The following is a 19405-nucleotide window of genomic DNA, read 5'->3' as shown; positions in this document are numbered from 1 at the left end:
AAGAACCCACAGGACTACTGGCATGTGCCACCATGCCTGGCTAATTTTTCATATTTTTAGTATAGATAGGGTTTCACCATATTAGCCAGGATGGTCTCGATCTCCTGACTTCATGATCTGCCCACCTCGGCCTCCCAAAGTGCTGGGATTACAGGAGTGAGCCACAGCACCCAGCCCTGCATTTTGGTGTTTCTACTGTGCATTTTAATAATATGGTCTCTGCTCTTCTTCCCTTCATTTTAAAGTTTGATGTGGAAGGTGAGTACTCTATTTAAACAAAACTACTAATTATCACAAGAAAGATAATATCCTCAATATTATAGTCGTCTGGTTCTATCAAACTAAACACATTCACTTTTGATGTACATTTATTGAAGCTTTACATTATATATACAACAGAGCCATGTGATGTGCTGCATAAACACGTTTAATCAATGACAGATCACATATATGATGGTAGTCCCATAAGACTATATGGAGCAGGCTGAGCATGGTGGCTCATGCCTGTAGTCTCAGCACTTTGGGAGGCCAGGGTGGACAGACCACCTGAGGTCAGGAGTTTGAGACCATTCCAGCCAACATGGTAAAACCCCATCTCTATGAAAAATACAAATATTAACTAAGCGTGGTGGCAAGTGCCTGTAGTCCCAGCTACTCAGGAGGCTGTGGCAGGAGAATCGCTTGAACCCAGGAGGCAGAGGTTGCAGTGAGCTGGGATCATGCCACTGCACTCCAGCCTGGGCGACAGAGCGAGACTCCATCTCAAAAACAAACAAACAAACACTATATAGAGGTAAAAATTCCTACTTGCAGCCAGGTGTAGTGGCTCATGCCTGTAATCCCAGCACTTTGGGAGACTGAGCGGGTGGATCACAAGGTCAGGAGTTCAAGACCGGCCCGGCCAATATGGTGAAACCCTGTCTCTAATAAAAATACAAAAATTAGCTAGGCACGGTGGCATGCACCTGTAATCCCAGCTACTCTGGAGGCTAAGGCAGGAGAATTGCACCCTGGAGGCGGAGACTGCAGTAAGCCGAGATCACACCACTGCACCCCAACCTGAGTAACAGAGCGAGACTCCCTCTCAAACAAAACAAAACAAAACAAATTCCTACTTGCCTAGTGGAGCCATTGTAACACTGTGGCACGATGCATTAGTCATGTGTTTGTGATGATGCTGGTATAAACAAACCTATTGCACTGCCAGTCATATAAAAGTCTAGAACATACAATTACATACAGTACATAGTACTTGATACTGATAACAAGCAACTATGTTACTGGCTTATGTATTTACTATACCATACCTTTTATTGTTATTTTAGAGTGTACCCTTACTTACTAAAAAAAAAAAAAAAGTTGACTATAAAACAGCCTCAGGCAGGTCCTTCAGGATATTCTAGAAGAAGACATTGTTATCATAGCAATGACAGCTCCCTACATGTTATTGCCCCTGAAGACCTTCCACTGGGACAAGATGTGGAGGTAGAACACAGCGACATTGATGATCCAGTTCATGGGTAGGACTAGGCTAATGTATGTGTCTTAGTTTTTAACATAAAAAAGTGAAAAAATGAAATAAAATTTCTAAAAATAGAAAAAAGTTTATCGAATAAGGACACAAAATATTTTTAAATATTTTGTACAGTTTGTGTATTATTATAAAAGAGTCAAAAATTAAACATTTAAAAAGTTTTTAAGGTAAAAAAGTTACAGTAGGTGAATTTGTCTTCTATTTATTATTGAAGAAAAAAGGTTTTTTGTTTTGTTTTGTTTTTTTTGATATGGAATCTCACTCCATTGCCCAGGCTAGAGAGCAGTGGTGCGATCTTGGCTCACTACAACCTCTGCCTCCTGGGTTCAAGTGATTCTCCTGCCTCAGCCTCCTGAATAGCTGGGACTACAGGCGTGTGCCACCATGCTCAGCAAATTTTTGTATTTAAAAAATTTATTTATTTATTTTTTTGAGACGAAGTTTCACTCTTGTTGCCCAGGTTGGAATGCAATGGCGCAATCTTGGCTCACTGCAACCTCCACCTCCCGGGTTCAAGTGATTCTCCTGTCTCAGCCTCCCGAGTAGCTGGGATTACAGGCAACTGCCACTAGGCCTGGCTAATTTTTGTATTTTTAATAGAGATGGGGTTTCATCATGTTGGCCAGGCTGGTCTCAAACTCCTGACCTCAGGTGATCCGCCCTACTCGGCCTCCCAAAGTGCTGGGATTATAGATGTGAGCCACCATGCCCTTCCTGATTTTTGTACTTTTAGTGGAGACAAGGTTTCACCATGTTGGCCAGGCTGGTTTTTAACTCCTGACCTCAGGTGATCCACCTGCCTCGGCCTCCCAAAGTGCTGGCATTATAGGCATGAGCCACTACACTCGGCAGAAAAAAGTTTTAATAAATTTAGTATAGCATAAGTACACAGTGTTCATAACGTCTATAGTAGTGTACAGTAATGTCCTAGGCCTTCACATTCACTACTCACTCACTGACTCACCCAGAGCAACTTCCATTCCTGCAAGCTCTATTCATGGAAAGTGCTCTACAGAGATGTACCATTTTCTTATCTCACTGCATTTTTACTGTACCTTTTCTATGTTTAGATATGCAAATACCATGATGTTACAGTTGCCTATAGTATTAAGTACAGTAACATGCTGTATACATTTGTAGCTGAGGAGCAATTGTCTATGCCATATAGCCTAGGTGTGTAGCAGGCTATATACCATCTAGGTTTGTGTAAGTGTACTCTATGATCACAGAATGTATCCGTTTTTAAGTGAAGCATAACTGTATTATATATAGATATGCATATATAATACACATGTATGTACATATGTATATAATATACACATGTACTATATCTTATGTATATTTTGATGTTCCAACCATCACACTGATGACATTTAGTATTAATTCATTCCTTAGCACTTGTACCACCTTCCTAAGTGTCTTTGTTTAAATACAGATCTTAAAAAGAAACTTTGTTGTGGTCCTTCCTAGCTTTTTTTGCTTTTTCTTTCGTGCTATATAATTGTGTTGGCTGCTCATGCTTCCATGAGATTTTATTACTTGTGCGGGTGGAGTTGTGGTGTCTTTTTTTTTGAGACAGGGTCTCGCTCTGTCACCCAGGCTGGAGTGCAGTGCCTCCATCATAGCTCACTGCAGCCTCAACCTCCTGGCTAAGGTGATCTCCACCTCAGCCTCCCAAGTAGCTGGGATGATATATGTGTGCCAGTATGCCTGGTTAATTTTAATTTTTTTGAGACAGTCTTGCTCCGTTGTTCAGGCTAGAGTGCAGTGGTGCAATCATGGCTCACTGCACCCTCAACTGCCCAAGTTCAAGTCATCCTCCCACCTCAGCCTCCTCAATAGCTGGGACTACAGGTATGTGACACCACGACCTGGCTAGTTTTGTTCTTAATTTTTTTGGTAGAGATAGAATATTGCTATGTTGCCCGGGCTGGTCTCCAACTCCTGGGTTCAAGTGATCCTCCTGACTTGGCCTCTCAAAGTGCTGGGATTACTGGTGTGAGCCTCCATGCCCAGCCTTGTTTTTTTTTTTTTTTTTTTAATATTCATTTGTAGAGAGGGTCTTGCTTTGCCCAGGCTGGACTCAAACTCCTGGCTTCACACAATCCTCTTGCCTTGGCCTCTCAAAGTGCTGGGATTGCAGGAATGAGCCACCACACCTGGCGGAGTTGTGATTTTTGCTAAAGGGCAGAGTACATGCTTCAGGTTGAACAGTGGGGAAAAGACAAGTGCATAAAATGCCTTAGAAGTTCCAAAGCTATAGTAATCAGATCTCTTAGTTGCATGACAGAAACTCAATCTGAAACAATTTAGGTGAAAAGGGAGAATTCATTAGAACGCTCATGTTACCATGGGAAAGGCAGAGGTCCAGCCAGACTGAAGGGTAACAGAAACCAGGAACTTGAACATCACAGGGCTTTGCCTCATCTCCGTTTGTACCCACTATATCAGTTTGCATTTCTTTACTTGAGACTAAATAGAGTCACATCTCCCACCTTCATGACCATAGAGGGGCTGAAAGATGAACACTCAAAAAACGTTAATTATTATTATGGCTTGACTTGAAAAAAGTATAAAATCTATATATCATTCAGTGGGCTCAAATATCTCTTAAAAAGTTGCCAGATTCTGAGCCATAGAATGAAAGAAGAGTATTTACGAATATGTATCTTACAAAGGACTTTAATATAGTATATATAAACAACTTTTACAACTCAATAAGACAAACAATCCAATTAAAAGTGGACAAAAGATTTGACAACAACTTCACAGAAGATATACAACTGGCCAAAAAGTACTTAAAAGATGCTTACCAGCATTAGTCACCTGGGGAAATGAAAATAAAACCACAATGAGATACCACTAGATTCCCATCAGAATGGCTGAAAACTGAGTGTTGGCAGGAATGTTGGGCAGCTGGAACTCTACACAACCCTGGTGGGAATATAAAAGGGTATAGTCCCTTTGGAAAACAAACAGTTTGGCAGTTACTTAAATATTAAACATAAATCTGCCATGCAACCCAACCATTTTACTGTTAGGTATTTACCCAAGAGAAAGGAAAACCTACATCTACACAGTGGCTTGTACACAAATGTTCCTAACAGTTTTATTCACAGTAGCCCCAAACTAGAAACAATCCCAAGGTCCATCAACAGGCAAGTAGAAAAACAAATAATGGCATATTCACATAATGGGATACTACTCAGCAATAAAAGGAATAAGCTACTAATACACTGCAACTTGGTGAATTTCAAAGTCATTATGTGTGTGAAAGAAACCATAAACAAAAAAGCACATGCTACACAATCCCATTATATAAAGTACTAAACAACACCACGAAGCAAACTAATACATGGTGACAAAGACAAATCAGCAGTGTGAGGGATGGGCTGCAAAGGAACTTGAGGAGTCTTTTGGGGGTGACGGAAGTATTGTGCATGTTGATGGTGACAGTGGCTTCATGGCATATGTAACTGTCAAAATAACCACTGAGTTGTAATTCTAAATGGATACAGTTTACTGTAACTTGATAAAGCTGAATTTAAAAAGCTGCCAGAGTATTCTGAAATCATGTCCTCTTTTCTCCCTCTGGACCAAGCACCTCCCCAAGCAAGCCAACTTTAACAAAATTATCTCATAGATTTTGGATTTTTTTTTTTTTGCCATGTTAAAGTTTTATTAAGTTTCAATAGAAAACATTCCAAAAAGTGAAAAGTGATCTATAATACCCAAGTTCTATGTTCAACTACCAGTTAAACAAGGAAAACATTTTCTATATCATTCTGTTTTACAACCAGTATAGACCCAGAAGAATCAAGATCTGATTCTTTTTCCACACATCTGCTAGGTCAGTAAACTATTTATCAAAACTGGTGCCTCGTCATTTTAACATACTCCTTGCTTTGAACAATATTCATTCATATTTGGTAAAATCTCTATATCCTATATTTAGGATATCTAAATATCTTAAATATTTAGGATATCTCAAGGGCCAAAAGGTCCTCACAGAAGCTGTAACCCAAGTAATCATAAGAATATGGAAGGATTGGGAAGTGCAACAACCACATAAATTTGGTCATTACCCTTGTGGTCTGGGATTAGTAGTAGTTTGTCAAATGAAAGTTTAAAATGTTGTACTTACTATCCCTAGCTGCAAATGTTAAAACATGACAGTGCCATAGTTACGACAAAAAAAAATATTAGAAGTTCAGTTAGTTCCTCTAATCCAACAACTCAAGTCTGTTTCCTTTGAGAACATTATACTATTGGCTCTAGTCTCCAGAGCAATAAACTAAAACTTGTTTTCAAGACGGGGACGTAAAGTAGGCTTATAAAACAATACAGCAAAAGAAAGCCAAGTGGCCCAATTGTTTCCAGTGTGTTTGCCATCTTAGCATGATTGTTACTTTCCAGATGTCACTCATAAGTTGTATTCTACAACTAAACTGTTTCTGGATAAGCCACCACCAAAAAATGTTTCACTTACTGACAGACACTTCACTAGATAGAGCTACCATTTTTAAGTTCTAAATTGAAGAGTTGTCCCCATGACTTTAGCTAAACAAAATGAAACCCAAAGCTGTAAAATCTATGTAAAGGACCACAAGAACTTCCTCCACTTACCAATTTCCTTAATTACGTACCCTTTTCCATTTGGTCAATTACTTGTTTTAAGTAACTACCACTCACTCCCTAGTTATGAGTGTTAATCCGATCCACAGGAACCCCTGAAGGCAAAATCTATTGCCTGCACCAAAACAATTCTGACAGCACTGCTTATGCAACTGTACTGACTTACTGACAATCAGCCGCCTTCTGCTTCAACAGCTCTTAGCATTTGATTTCTCTTACTGCCACCTTTATCTACTGTGAATCAATCAGCAGCACTCCACAACCATAATGAGCATAATCCTCAACCATCTTTGCTGTTTCACAGGCATTTGATGCTTTAAATCTGATGTGGAATGCTGATAGATTCACTTTTTAGAAGTCATAAGCCTTTAGGAAGTTGGAGATAACTTCATTACTTGTTTTCTCCTGTGCAATCAAATTTTAAAAGTGAGACACTACAGAGTTGCAATAATTTGAAACAGTAAGAGCAAGCACCTTTGCAGCTTCATGGTTGGTTCTGGCCAAACTTTTTATTTAGTATTCTCCAGTTGTTTAACACACACTTAATGGTCTTATTGTGGGAGGGGAAAGGGGAGGTTCTTGCAGATTCCCAAGGAAATGTCAGAAAGGCAAAATGGCCAGCATTATCCATTTGCTTTTTTTGGGTTTGCCGGGTGAATAGCACTTTCCTTACATAGGCATCTGATTTCAGGTTTTGCATACTAAGAACATTGAGATTTCTGTTGGAAAACACCCTGAAATCTTATGAGTAGCATACCCCAACCACCCTCTTAATAGCTAGCTTGCTTGTATAGGCAGAACAATTTATCTCTCCATTTTAGATGGCTAGATGTTTTGTGGAAGATCTTAGAATTGCTTGCCTCATTTACTGGGAAAAACCAGATAGGAAGTGGTCTTTAGGGACACTTTTACTTGAAAAGTTACAAGTTACAAAGTTACTACTACAACAAGGCTTAACACATTTAACATTTGCTTGTTGAAAAGCAATGTCATAAAGTCAAATAAAATTAAACATGTTTTACCTTTTTCCTCACAAGAACATAAAACTTAGGGAGGGGAACTTAACAGCGAATTTTTAAAAAAGGTAACATAATTTTTCCTTTTAGTAGTCCTTGGGTAGTAATGATAGAATAGTTTCCACTTTTTTGTTTGTTTGTTTCTTTGAACTGGGATTTTGGTCCAAAGTTTTGTTTCTAGTATCTGCTTCTGCCTCCCCCTCTATCAGATCGGCTTCCTCCAGGGCCACCACCTCTTGGTGCTCCCCGGCTTGAACTGCTGTAGGAATCACGTGGAGAAGGGTACCCTCTTTCTACAGAAGGGGGAAGCCCTCTTTCTTGTCTGCCAACCCGATCACAACCACTTGAGTAGAGATCACTTCGGCTGCTTGAGTAACTGTCCCGACTTCCACCATATCCATCACGTGAGCTGCTATAATCATCATAGCGACTGCTTCCACCATAAGATGGCGGGGGCCCTCGTGTAGGTGGAGCACTACGTGAGTTACCATAACTCTCATATGAATCTCTGTAGGAACCTCCACTTGGATGATCGGAATAGTCACGATCACGACCATATCCATCTCTATCGCCATAGCCTCTTGATGGATAGTCATCACGTGAACTGGAATGACCATAATCACGGTAAGTATAATCTCGTGGTGGTGGTGCATAATCTCTTGTATCACGAGAACTTGGGTAATCTCTGCTTGAATAGCTGTCTTTAGTAGAATATCCATCATCTCTTGGGTACAAATAAACATCTCTACGAGAGGGGAGCGGTTCCCTTCGAGGTGGACCTCCGTAACTATCTCTTCCACGTGATAGAGGAGCTCTTCCTCCCATGCCACTGCTGCTGCGAACTAGTCCTGAAGGTGCAGATCTCTTAGGAGAAGGACCCCCACTTCTTGGTGGTGGTCCTCTTTTCACTGGGAGTGGTCCCCTGGAAGAACTCATGTTAAAATGCATGGAATATCCACCGTCATCCATGTGTCCTCCCCGTGAAGGAGGTCCCCTGGTTCCTCCACTTCCTCCTCTTCCAGCTCTAAAACCTCGTGGAGGACCTCTACTTCTTGGAGGTGGGGGTGGTCCATGTCTACCTCTTTCAAATGATGGTTTGGTGGCTTGTTCCACCTTGATGGCTTTTCCATCTAATGACTTTCCATTCATGTCTCTGGCTGCATCCTTAGCATCTGCTGGGCTTTCAAAGGTGACAAAAGCAAATCCTCTTGATTTGTTAGTTTCACGGTCTTTTATCAAGAGTACTTCCACTATTCGTCCATATTTGCCAAATACTGTTTCAAGAGCTTTCTCATTTGTTTCTGTATTAAGCCCACCAATGAAGAGCTTTCCTGGGCGATCTGCTTCAACCATTTTTTTTTTGCCGGTGAGTCGGAGGGGTGACAATGGGTTCAAGCTCCAAGGAGCTCGCTGACAGGGACTTCCTAGCAACTCAGCACCAGTGGCGGCTGTCGGATACGAGGACTGAACTGCGAAGTCGCTAGCACTACTGCGCAATCTGGATGCTTTTTAAGGGATGACTATCCATTCAAAAAACCAGGAAAATTACTTTCTTTTGCCACTAGATGGCAGAGGAAAACAACAGAATGTTCCTGTAATGGTGGAAGAAATGAAAGTAAAACTCAGAAGTGGAAATGTAAAGCAGGGAAAGATGCTTAAAGATACATAAAGAAAAAATGCAATTATATTAAGCTCAAAAGTGTGTATAATTAACAAGAACCCTTTTTTTGTAGCTTTTTTTTTTTTTTTTTTTTTTTTTGTAGACAGAGTCCCACACAGTCACCCAGGATGGAGTGCAGTGGTGCAATCTTGGCTCACTGCAACCTCTGCCTCCCAGGGTCAAGCGATTCTTGTGCCTCAGCCACCTGAGTAGCTTGGATTACAGGCATGCGCCACCACAACTGGCTAATTTTTGTATTTTTAGTAGAGGGGGTTTCACCATGTTGGCCATACTGGTATCGAACTCCTAGCCCAAGTGATCCGCCTGCTTCGGCCTCCCAAGTGTTGGGATTATAAGGGTGAGCTACCATGGCTAGTCTTAACTGGAACTTTGAAACAACATATATTTTGTTACTTTATTTTATAAAGAATTATTTGTGCCTGATACGCTGTAACTGTTTAACATCTGTTAACTGAACAGATCTGCTGAGTGAAAGGGAAACAATTTGGACTCCCTCTGAGAGATAATATATTTGGGGAAAAATCGTACTTCATTAGAAAACTATGCACTGGCCACAGCACAGCTTTAGAGCTGATATTTGCAGGGCTAGAATTTGCCTTTGAGTTATTCTGTGCTTTTGTAAATTGAAGCTAAGTGATAGGCATGCAAACTCTGGTTCTAGCATTTTGATTATCTTCCCTCCACCCTGTAGAAAAAACAGTTTTGCCTTCATTTGCAATCCAATTCCTTTACTGCATATAAATTTGTGCTTTTTGACTTTCCCTCTATACTGGTTATAACTTCTGTCTGGTTACCTCATATCACATGAGTAAAATAAAAATCTTTGGCATATGCTCATTTTTATATTTGTATGAGTCATGATTTAACCTTTTTCCAAAAATTATCTTTTAACAATTACTTCAGAGAAACAAGCTTATTGGAAACAAGGCTTTCTCTAAACCCGAGAGCTGATAACATAGGTAAACACATGGCTGGAATGCCAGAAATGGAGTCAGGCCAAGCAGAGAACAAAAAGTCTGATTTATTCTCTCAAAAAAAATTGGGTTCAAGTCAAGACCTTGGAAGAGTGAGTAAGTGAAGGGAGTGTGTGAGTATTGTCCTCACCCATATCAATAGGCCTGGTGCCCTTTGGCTTGCCCACACTGTGTAATCTCAGTGACAGCTATAATTAAATCAGAGTTGGACAGAGTCAGGCTGAACCAATCAGGACAACTGGAAGTTTGGGTTTGAGGCTGAGAAACAGGTTGTTTCTGCTGGGCACATGAAACAGGAAGATTGGTAAGTCTGAATCTGGGCAAGTCTGTGCTCAGTCCCTCACACACATGCCATGTTCTGATGCCAAAAATACACCTACGTTCTAAGTATGTTGTTCAAGGTTGTTTAATGCAAAGAGCTTTCAAGCCAGATAGATCTTAGTTCAAAAGTAAACATCAAAACTCCTTGTGTGTGAAGTAGGCAGTTTAGCTGATGTCTCTGAAATTCAGTTTCCTTATTTGCTAAGCAGGAAAATGAATACCTGCCCCATGTAAGTGCTATGGTAATTAAATGAGGCAAAGCCATAAGCGAAAAAATATAGTTCATGGCATACAATATATATACTCCAAAACTAGTGCCCACTCAGAAAGTAGAAAAGATTCTCTTAGCTACAAGTAGGATGAGTAACTTTGCACTAAAGGAGGCAAAGAAATGTTGGGTATGTACTAAACGTACAAAAGGTAATACTTTCACGTCAAAAGAGAGGGTTGGGCTGGACGCAGTGACTCATGCCTGTAATCTCAGCACTTTGGGAGGTTGAGGAGGGTGGATCGCTTGAGCCCAGGAGTTTGAGACCAGCCTGGCCAACATGGCAAAACCCCGTCTCTACAAAAAATGCAAAAATTGGCCAGGAGTGGTGGTGGGCATCTATAGTCCCAGCTACTCAGGAGGCTGAGGCAGGAGAATCACTTGAACCCGAGAGGCGGAGGCTGCAGTGAGCCGAGATTGTGCCATTATACTCCAGCCTGGGCAGCAAGAGTAAGACTCTGTATGGAAAAAAAAAAAAGAGAGAGAGAGAGTTGACTTCTAAGGAAGGACAGACCTAAGGAAAAGGTTTTGTCCAGTGTTGCTTTTGTGCTTCTCTGGTGGATATTTAAATTTTAGAATCTCTTAAAAAAAAAAATTAATAGACCATTTTAGGTCCAGGCACGGTGGCTCATGCCTGTAATCCCAGTACTTTGGGAGGCCGAGGCGGGCGGATCATGAGGACAGGAGATCGAGACCATCCTGGTTAACACGGTGAAACCCCATCTCTACTAAAAATACAAAAAATTAGCCAGGTGTGGTGGCAGGCGCCTATAGTCCCAGCTACTCAGGAGGTTGACGCAGGAGAATGGCGTGAACCCGGGAGGCAGAGGTTGCAGTGAGCTGAGATCGCGCCACTGCACTCCAGCCTAAGCCACAGTGCGAGACTCCGTCTCAAAAAAAGAAAAAAAAAACAAAAAAACAGGCTATTTTTTAGTGCAGTTTTAGGTTCGTGGCAAAATTGAACAGAAAGTACAGGGAGTTCCCACATACTCCCTTGACACCCCCTCTATCACATGTCACCCTTTGTTAGACTAACCTTCATTTCAGGTTTAGTCCTTCAGATTGCTATTTTTTTTTGTTTTGTTTGAGATGCAGTCTCACTCTGTCACTCAGGCTGGAGTGCAGTGGCCCGCTGTCAGCTCACTGCAACCTCTGCTTCCTGGGTTCAAGTGATACTCCTGCCTCAGCCTTCCTACTAGCTGGGATTACAGGTGCCCACTACCACACCCGGCTAATTTTTGTATTTTTAGTAGAGATGGGGTTTTACCATGTTGGCTGGGCTGGTCTCGAACTCCTGACCTCAGGTGATCTGCCAGCCTCGGCCTCCCAAAGTTGTGGGATTACAGGCGTGAGCAACCGCACCTGGCCCAGATTGCAATTTGTATTCCATCTGGTTTTCTATTCTTCTTTCATTAATAATCTATCAACTGCTTATCCTCAACAAATTCTTCTTTATATAAGACTTCCTAGGGAAACTATTCAGCATGGACGCATGTCACACATTTGTCAAAACTCATTTGTGAAATCTTCTTTGCTTCTTTCCTTTCTTCTCTTTCTATCAGTCATTTATCCATCAACATTCACTGGCATTCTGGCACTAGAGGATAATATTAAATTACCTTCCAATTTCTAACTCTTTAAGATCTAGGTGCTAAAAGAGAGGACCAAAAAAGATTTTCATTCTGAGTTTCTCTCTTTTTTTTTCTCTCCTCTTGTTGTATAGCAGTACATTTTTTTTCTTTTCTTTCTTTCTTTTTTTTTGAGACAGCATATCACTCCTATCACCTAGACTGGAGAGCAGTGGTGCAAACATGGCTCACTGCAGCCTCAACTTCCTGGGCTCAGGTGATTCCCCACCTCAGCCTCACAAGTAACTGGGACTACAGGAGTGTGCCCAGCTAATTTTTTGTATGTTTAATAGAGATGGGGTTTTGCCATGTTGCCCAGGCTGGTCTTGAACTCCTTGTCTCAAGCGATCCACTGGCCTCAGCCTCCCAAAGTGCTGGGAATGAAGGTGTGAGCCACTGCGCCTCACCTACATCTTTCCTTTAGCATTCAAAACATTCTTTAAAATTAGAGAATATGTAAAATGTTTTTGTAAAAAAGCAAGTAATACAGGAAAGTACAGTCTATCCTCCATTCTATTCCCTCACTTGGAGGTAACCTTCCCGGTAGGTTTTCAATGACATTAAGGATGATGTGGATGAAATGAATATTCTAAGTAGGTTCACAGTAACTTATCTGGCTGGTCCTGACAACTCTTTCTTGATTTAAACTTATCACTGTTGCTTTTGTAACTGGCCAGTGTTTTTCATTTGCCCAGCAATAGGAAGAATATTTATCTCTTTATCCCTGTGTGATTATTTTAAATGCAAAGCCTCTGATGAACTATAGACACTTTTTCAGTGTCGTTAAAATGATACAAACACTTTGGCAGTTAGTTAATTAAACATAAAGCTACCACACAACCCAACCATTCCACTGCTAGGCATGGAGAGGATTTAGTGCTATCCCAAATAGTCTACAAGTTTGAATAATGCATTGTTAGTGCTTCTTGCCTGGGACATACATCAGAATCACCTGGAAATATTTTTCAAAATACATTCCAGATATGTAGAATCAGAACGCATAATGGTGGGCCCTGGCATACGCAGTCTAATAAAAGGTCCACAAATGAGGATTCTGCACACAAATGCCCTTTTAGTGCCATGGTTTCATATGATCATCTTGGCGAAGCACACCCACTTCCTTGGCTTCAACCAACTTCTATGTTGGGAGAGGGCCTAAAAAAGGTGGTCACGGTGGCATTAAAGAGGAGAGAATTCAAGACAGTTATGAGGTAGAATTCATAGGATTTACATATAGAAGACACTGATGATGGTTTTTATGAAAATTTTAAACCATTGAGAAAATTTTAAACCAGTTGAGAGATTAGAATTAGGTTGAACACAAAATTGCCAATATTCAACCATTTATGACAAAAATGGCACTTCATATGCCAAAAATGGAATTTTCATACAAAAATAGCAATTTCATATATTTTAACCTAATATAAAACACTCATATGCACACTACCCGGATTCAGTAATTCTCAAGATTTTGCCTCCTTTTTTTTTCTTTAATTGCTGAGTAACTTTAAAGCAAATCTTAGACCTTAAGTCATTACACTCCTACATACTTGGCACATATCTCAAAAATATTGCCGCTTATAGAACTGCAATTTCATTACCACACCTCACCAACAATAATTTCTTGTTATCATCTAATACCCAGTCCACATTCTTATCTCTCTGATTGTCTTTAAAAAAATGTCTTTCTGCATTTTGGTTGATTGAATAAAGTTCCTAAAGTAGATGTATGCATTGTATTTGGTGGTTATGGTTTTTAAACCTTTTTCCATCCCTAAGCAGTCCTCCTGAGATATCCTCTCCTACTTTTTTCCCATGCCACTGGACTTATATTCATAACTTGAACAGTTTTGTGAAGACAAAATGAGGCAATGAGTACATAATGACCAGCACATTGCCCAATCCACAGACAGGCAAGCAGTTGCTCAGTGAATGTTAATTCTAGTCAACGACAAGAGACACCTTCATCATATATAATAGAAATGTTCATTTCAATAAAATATTTGTAAAAAAGCATCTGAAGAATGACATAAAGAATTACATATTTTTTGGACAGTGCAAAATATGTACAATAATTTATCTGTAAGTAAGCAATACGTACAGCAGAAACAGAGAATCCGAGGATTTTGGAAGAAGAAATTGTCTTCAGGAATTTTGCTCTACCACTAGGAAAGCAGAGGCTCCTCTGGGCCAAAAACATGCTATTAAATAAAAGAAAAATTGAGAAGAGGAATAAATATATGATGGGTACATCATTATCAGACACTTACAGTCAGCTGATATATCATAAGCTTACATAAAATCCAAGCAAACATTTTTGATAAGTGAGCTTACTTTCTTTCAAGTTTTCTTTCTATGATATAATCTCTCATCACTGGAAGCATTGTAAGAAATGTATTCTTCCTTATACAAATTTATATTCATTTCAAACTAGAGAGCTTTAAGAATATTCTTAATTCAAAAACCAAGGCTTTAATTTAGTCAAGAGCATTAAATTTCAGTAAGTGAAAGTTCCATTTCTAGCAGCTATAAAATCCAGAATATTTCAATCTAGGAACGACTCAAATTTCAGAATCCTCTGGAAAACAGTCACTAGTGAAAGCACAATTTGTAACAGTAAATTAAAGTTGTTAGGAACAATTATTTAAAAAGTTATTTGTAAAGATGAATGATAGTAGGTCCTTGATAAACAGAAAGAATATATGAGAATATATGAGTGAATCTTAGGTTATTCTGAAGGTACTTCCTCCAACAATTCCCGCAAGCCATTTTAGTGGATTCCAGTGGCATGATAGGCATGCATTCTGAATTGCTTCTCTACCTGTAAGGAAACTGATATCCATCATGGGTAAATGGAGGAAGATTAAGGCAATGAAACTCTATTATAATACTGCCACTTGGAAGTGGAAAGAAAACCCAGTTTTCTAAAAACATTCAGGCAAATAGATATTTCTCATAAGGTTTTACTCTGAGAATGTTGTTCTCTTAAGTCTCTTAAGTATAAGGCTGCTGTATCAGTGGATGGCATTTCGTCTAACAGTTATCAAACCTTAGAGAAAAAGAGACTTAATCTATGGAAACCAAATAGAACTTCTAAATAAAATGCTAACAAATCAAACCCAGTAGTATACAAGAAGAATAATACATCATGACCAACGGGGGGTTGGGTTTATATAAGAAACCTATTAATATGATTCACCACATTAAGAGATTAAAGTCGAATTCAATCTTAAAAAGTTTCTATCTGTAGTCAAGTTATGGACTCCTGCTGGGCCTCAGTTTCTCCATTTTTCACAATAGATGAATAAATTAATAAGGTTTGAGTTAAAGCAAGCAGGTAGAGGGAACCCTCTAAAGACATAAAGATACAATGGCATTTGCTGATTATGGCACAACTGTCCCAAAAGACAACAGTTGAAACTTTGGAAAGTGGAAGAGAAAGGAAGAGCCGGGTCAGTTGCCAGGAAGTACACTGCATGATGGAGGTAATGTGCTAATAATAAAAGCAAGTGAGCTTGGAGTGCAGCTTCTGGGAGATTTCACCCCAGACTGGGTGAGCCATACTCTCTAGGTACCAGGCATTTTATTAAGTAAACACATTTTGAGCAGCATTTTCTAATGCAATCAACACTGCATATATATATTCACCAATGAGACAAATACATTAAATTTAGATATCACCGAAAGGTTGGAGAAAATAAAAAGGTATATGGCTCTTAATTCTAAACAATATTTTCATTGTATTTTTCTCCCTAAAAACAACTTCTGTGAAGAAAACCTGGCAACTTATGAATCAGGATAATCTATGTGATCTAACTATAGCATATTATGCATAAAGTCCACATTCCAAAACACACGATCTATAGAAAACTGTCGATTTGTTATCAATGGGTTAGACTGTTTAAAATGAAGATTCAGAAGGCATGCTTGGCAGATTTGGGGGTGGTCTGAAGCTGAGAAAGCTGGTGAATTTTTGAGGGCCGAATATAAAGCTAAAAGGCAGACAAGGCATTCAAAATAAATCTTATGAAGCTTAAAGCTCCAGACTTAAATCCAAATGATCAATTTATACTTTACACATGGGGAGGAGAGGTAGGAAGAGATTTAATTTGACAAAGCCCAGAACATCTGGATTAACTGCAAGTTTAAGCAAGATTAACATGAGGCAAAAAGGGCTATAGCTAATAATGCGCCGCCCACACTGTTACAAGAGTCCGACCACTGGAAAACGGATTTTCCTTTCATACTCTACCTTGTTAGTTTGCTTCTAGAATGTTTATTAGGTTCACTGATACAACACAGGGAATCTAGGCAGTGAACAAAGTCCTGGACGGGGGAGTACTGTGGAAGGATGGGCTTCAAAGCCACGTCTTTAGAACAACAGCGGAAAGAATTGGCCAAAGTTGGGCAGCACATGATTTAAGGAGGCACCAGCCTGAAACTGCTGAAAAACTGTTCTGTGAAAATGGGATTCGTGTAACTATAAACTTCTCCAGAGGGAAAGCAGTGTGGCTGCCTGGGTGATATCAGGAATTCGGTTTTAGCTCCCGAGGTCAGACTTGCTAAGGGCTGACCTGCAGCCCCAGTCCTCCTCAGGTGGCCGCTAAGGAGCCACGCGTGGGAGAAGTGAAGGAAGGCCATTTCTGCGCCACTTGATTCCAAAAGCAACAGATTTGACTACTTTTCTCTTTTAACTACAAATGTTGGATTCTGCTAAGCTTCACTTATAAGGCAACGTAACAGCCTTGGTATCCTTTTGGATTTTTTTTTTTTTTTTTGAGACAGAGTCTCGCTCTGTCGCCCAGGCTGGAGTGCAGTGGCGCAATCTCGGCTCACTGCAAGCTCCGCCCACGGGCTCACGCCATTCTCCTGCCTCAGCTTCCCAAGTAGCTGGGACTACAGGGGCCCGCCACCATGCCCGGCTAATTTTTTGTATTTTTAGTAGAGACGGGGTTTCACAGTGTCAGCCAGGATGGTCTCGATCTCATGACCTCATGATCCGCCCGCCTCGGCCTCCAAAGTGCTGGGATTATAGGCGTCAGCCTCTTTTGGATTTTTAAATTAAAAGTCCCAAAGTCACTCTTCTCAGACTACCTTCTAAAAGCCCAAACAGCGAAATCAAGAGTAAAAGCGCCAAGACGGTGACCGAGTCTAGGGGATCCCTCTTGGACGCCAGTCACCTCGGCGCCTTCCCCTCAAACTGTTAATCCAGGGCCGACTCCCTGCAGCCGCCCCAGCAGGCGGCCCCCGCGTGACTCAGGCAAGAGCAGCCCGGCCTCCGTCCCCTCACCCCGCATGCCGGAAAGGCCCTAGTCAGTCCGCACGGAAGCGCCGCACCGAGACGCGCCGCGCGCCCGCCCGCCCCACTCACCTATCTGGTGCGGGAACCTCGCCTCCCCAGGCTCGAGTCCCGCCTGAGCTTGAGGGCCCGGCTGAGCGGGATTCGGACGCGGGGGGCGGAGCTGGGACACGGATTGACTCTGGGGTTTGCACTCAGTGCGCGCTTTGGCTGAGGCCTAGGCCGTGATTTCTAGGCTGGAAGAGACTGGATGAAGGGCGTTTTTTTGGGAGAGGAGGGGAGGGATTTGGTGGGTTCCGGGCTTCTGGGAACAATGGGGCGGGCCGGGGGCGAGCCCGGATGTGGCTTGGGATTGGCTGTGGAGTGTGACTCACGGCGCGCCTTGGCTGTGGGGTCCGCCGCGATCGCGGACCGGATGGAAATGGAGGAGGGAAGGGGTGGGGGCCGCGGGTTGGGCTTGAGTGAGGAAGGGGACAAGATGGAGGCGGGCCTGTAGGTGGCCGGGGATTGGCTATGGGTGTGGACTCAGGGAACTCATTGGCTGTGGAGTCGGCCGGGATCACGTGCTGGTTCAGGCAAGCGTAGGTGCGCGGCTGGAGTTAGTGGGGCGGGGACTTGGATATGGGTATGGAATTTGGGCCCAGGGCTCGAATCAGGTGTATGCGACTGATCGGGTTGGGGCAGGTTATAGGACGAGTACTGGTTTGCAAGGATGGGCAAGCTATGGGGCCGCTGGGCTTGTACAAGCGGAGGGGTCGGGTTAGAATAACTTTGGAAGGTTCCTGAGAGAGGGCAATGCCACAGTGAGTGTGAAAAGCGATTCCAAATGCATTTGTCATTTGAGATGGGGGTGAGGGGTTAAAAAGCGGAAAGGAACTTATTTTCCTTGGTATGAGTTTGATCAGCACACTAAGAATGAAAGGGACACGTGAGACTGAAGGAGGAAGAAAAATGACACTAAAAAGCAAAAAAGAAAAGTCTCTAGGAAAACAAGGAAGGAACCCACTGGTGACTTATTTGGGGAGGGCAGTGTCAGCGAAAGGAGAGTTTTTGTTAAAAATTGAGTTTTATGTTTGGATTTTTTTCCTCTTCTATTTTAAGAGGATGAGAGGCTAGAGGGAGTGGGAGAGGCTTAGCATTGTTTTTCAGTTCTAAAGGAGGGAACAAAAGTAATCATTGATTAAAGGAATATATTCTTCAACTAGGTACAGGGAATTTCAGAAGACGATTAGGTAGGTGCATGGAGAAATTATTGTGTACAGGCAGGGGCGAGCCTGATGTAGCTTGGGATTGGCTGTGGAGTATGACTCAGCGCGCATTGGCTGTGGGGTCCGCGGCCATTGGAGATCATACTACCTCTTACCTTTAGGAGTGAGGAAAAGTGCAAGGCTAAAGCTGTAATCGGTAAATAAGCAACAATCATATTAGTTGGGGGAGGAGGATAGTTTGATATTTTTGTAGTTTGCACAGTGACCTTTTTTAAAATCTGGTTAGGCAAAAATAGTGTGATCTTGTTTGTTGTCTCACTTCATTATGATCACAGAATGACCTGGTATTGTGTCCAGATTTGGTGGGTTCTTGGTCTCACCGACTTCAAGAGTGAAGCCGCAGACCGCAGTGAGTGTTACAGCTCTTAAAGATGGTGTGTCTGGAGTTTGTTCCTTCAGAGGTTCAGATGTGTCTGGAGCTTCTTTCTTCTGGTGGGTTCATGGTCTCGCTGTCAGGAGTGAAGCTGCAGACCTTCCTGGTGAGTGTTATAGCTCATAAAGGCAGCATGGACCCACAGAGTGAGCAGCACCAAGATTTTTTGCAAAGAGCAAAAGAACAAAGCTTCCACAATGTGGAAGGGGACCCAAGTTCCCACTGCTGGCCGGGGTTCCTGCTTTTGTTCCCTTATCTGGCCCCACCCACATCCTGCTGATTGGTCCATTTTATTTTATTTTATTTTATTTTTTTGAGGCGGAGTCTCGCTCTGTCGCCGGGCTGGAGTGCAGTGGCTGGATCTCAGCTCACTGCAAGCTCCACCTCCCGGGTTTAGGCCATTCTCCT

At 41.7% G+C, this 19405-nt stretch overlaps 2 protein-coding genes across 5 annotated transcripts in view; both read right to left on the bottom strand.

Annotated features, from left to right (window-relative positions):
- Window positions 1-17871, bottom strand: part of CCBL2 (cysteine conjugate-beta lyase 2) — a 62443-nt gene extending 44572 nt beyond the window's left edge. Inside the window, exons 1-3 of one of the 3 annotated variants that reach the window (XM_011956060.1) lie at window positions 17731-17778; window positions 17429-17602; window positions 14159-14258 (exon numbers count right to left, since the gene is read on the bottom strand). In XM_011956060.1, coding sequence (XP_011811450.1) covers window positions 14159-14257 — 99 coding nt within the window. In that variant the 5' untranslated portion in view covers window position 14258; window positions 17429-17602; window positions 17731-17778. Of the gene's footprint in view, window positions 1-14158; window positions 14259-17428 lie in introns of all 3 variants that reach the window. The other 2 variants (XM_011956059.1, XM_011956061.1) reach the window with 2 other exon arrangements.
- RBMXL1 (RNA binding motif protein, X-linked-like 1) lies at window positions 6728-17644 on the bottom strand. Of its 2 annotated transcripts, XM_011956062.1 has the most exons (3): window positions 17429-17644; window positions 14159-14258; window positions 6728-8777 (listed from the first exon to the last, which is right to left on the bottom strand). In XM_011956062.1, exon 3 carries the CDS (start codon window positions 8536-8538, stop codon window positions 7363-7365), a length of 1176 nt encoding a protein of 391 aa, XP_011811452.1. In that variant the 5' UTR covers window positions 8539-8777; window positions 14159-14258; window positions 17429-17644; the 3' UTR covers window positions 6728-7362. The 2 variants fall into 2 exon arrangements, with proteins under 2 accessions (XP_011811452.1, XP_011811453.1); XM_011956063.1 differs by lacking the exon at window positions 14159-14258.
- Window positions 17872-19405: the final 1534 nt, after the last annotated feature.

The sequence above is a fragment of the Colobus angolensis genome, unplaced genomic scaffold, assembly GCF_000951035.1.
Source record: "Colobus angolensis palliatus isolate OR3802 unplaced genomic scaffold, Cang.pa_1.0 Scaffold41, whole genome shotgun sequence".
NCBI classification, from domain to species: Eukaryota; Metazoa; Chordata; class Mammalia; order Primates; family Cercopithecidae; genus Colobus; species Colobus angolensis.
Note: the sequence above shows the minus strand (reverse complement) of the source record. Positions and strands in the feature narration are given on the sequence as shown.

Coding starts and splice junctions, on each gene's coding strand:
- RBMXL1 (XM_011956062.1), bottom strand. CDS start 8,538: ATGGTTGAAGCAGATCGCCCAGGAAAGCTCTTCATTGGTGGGCTTAAT.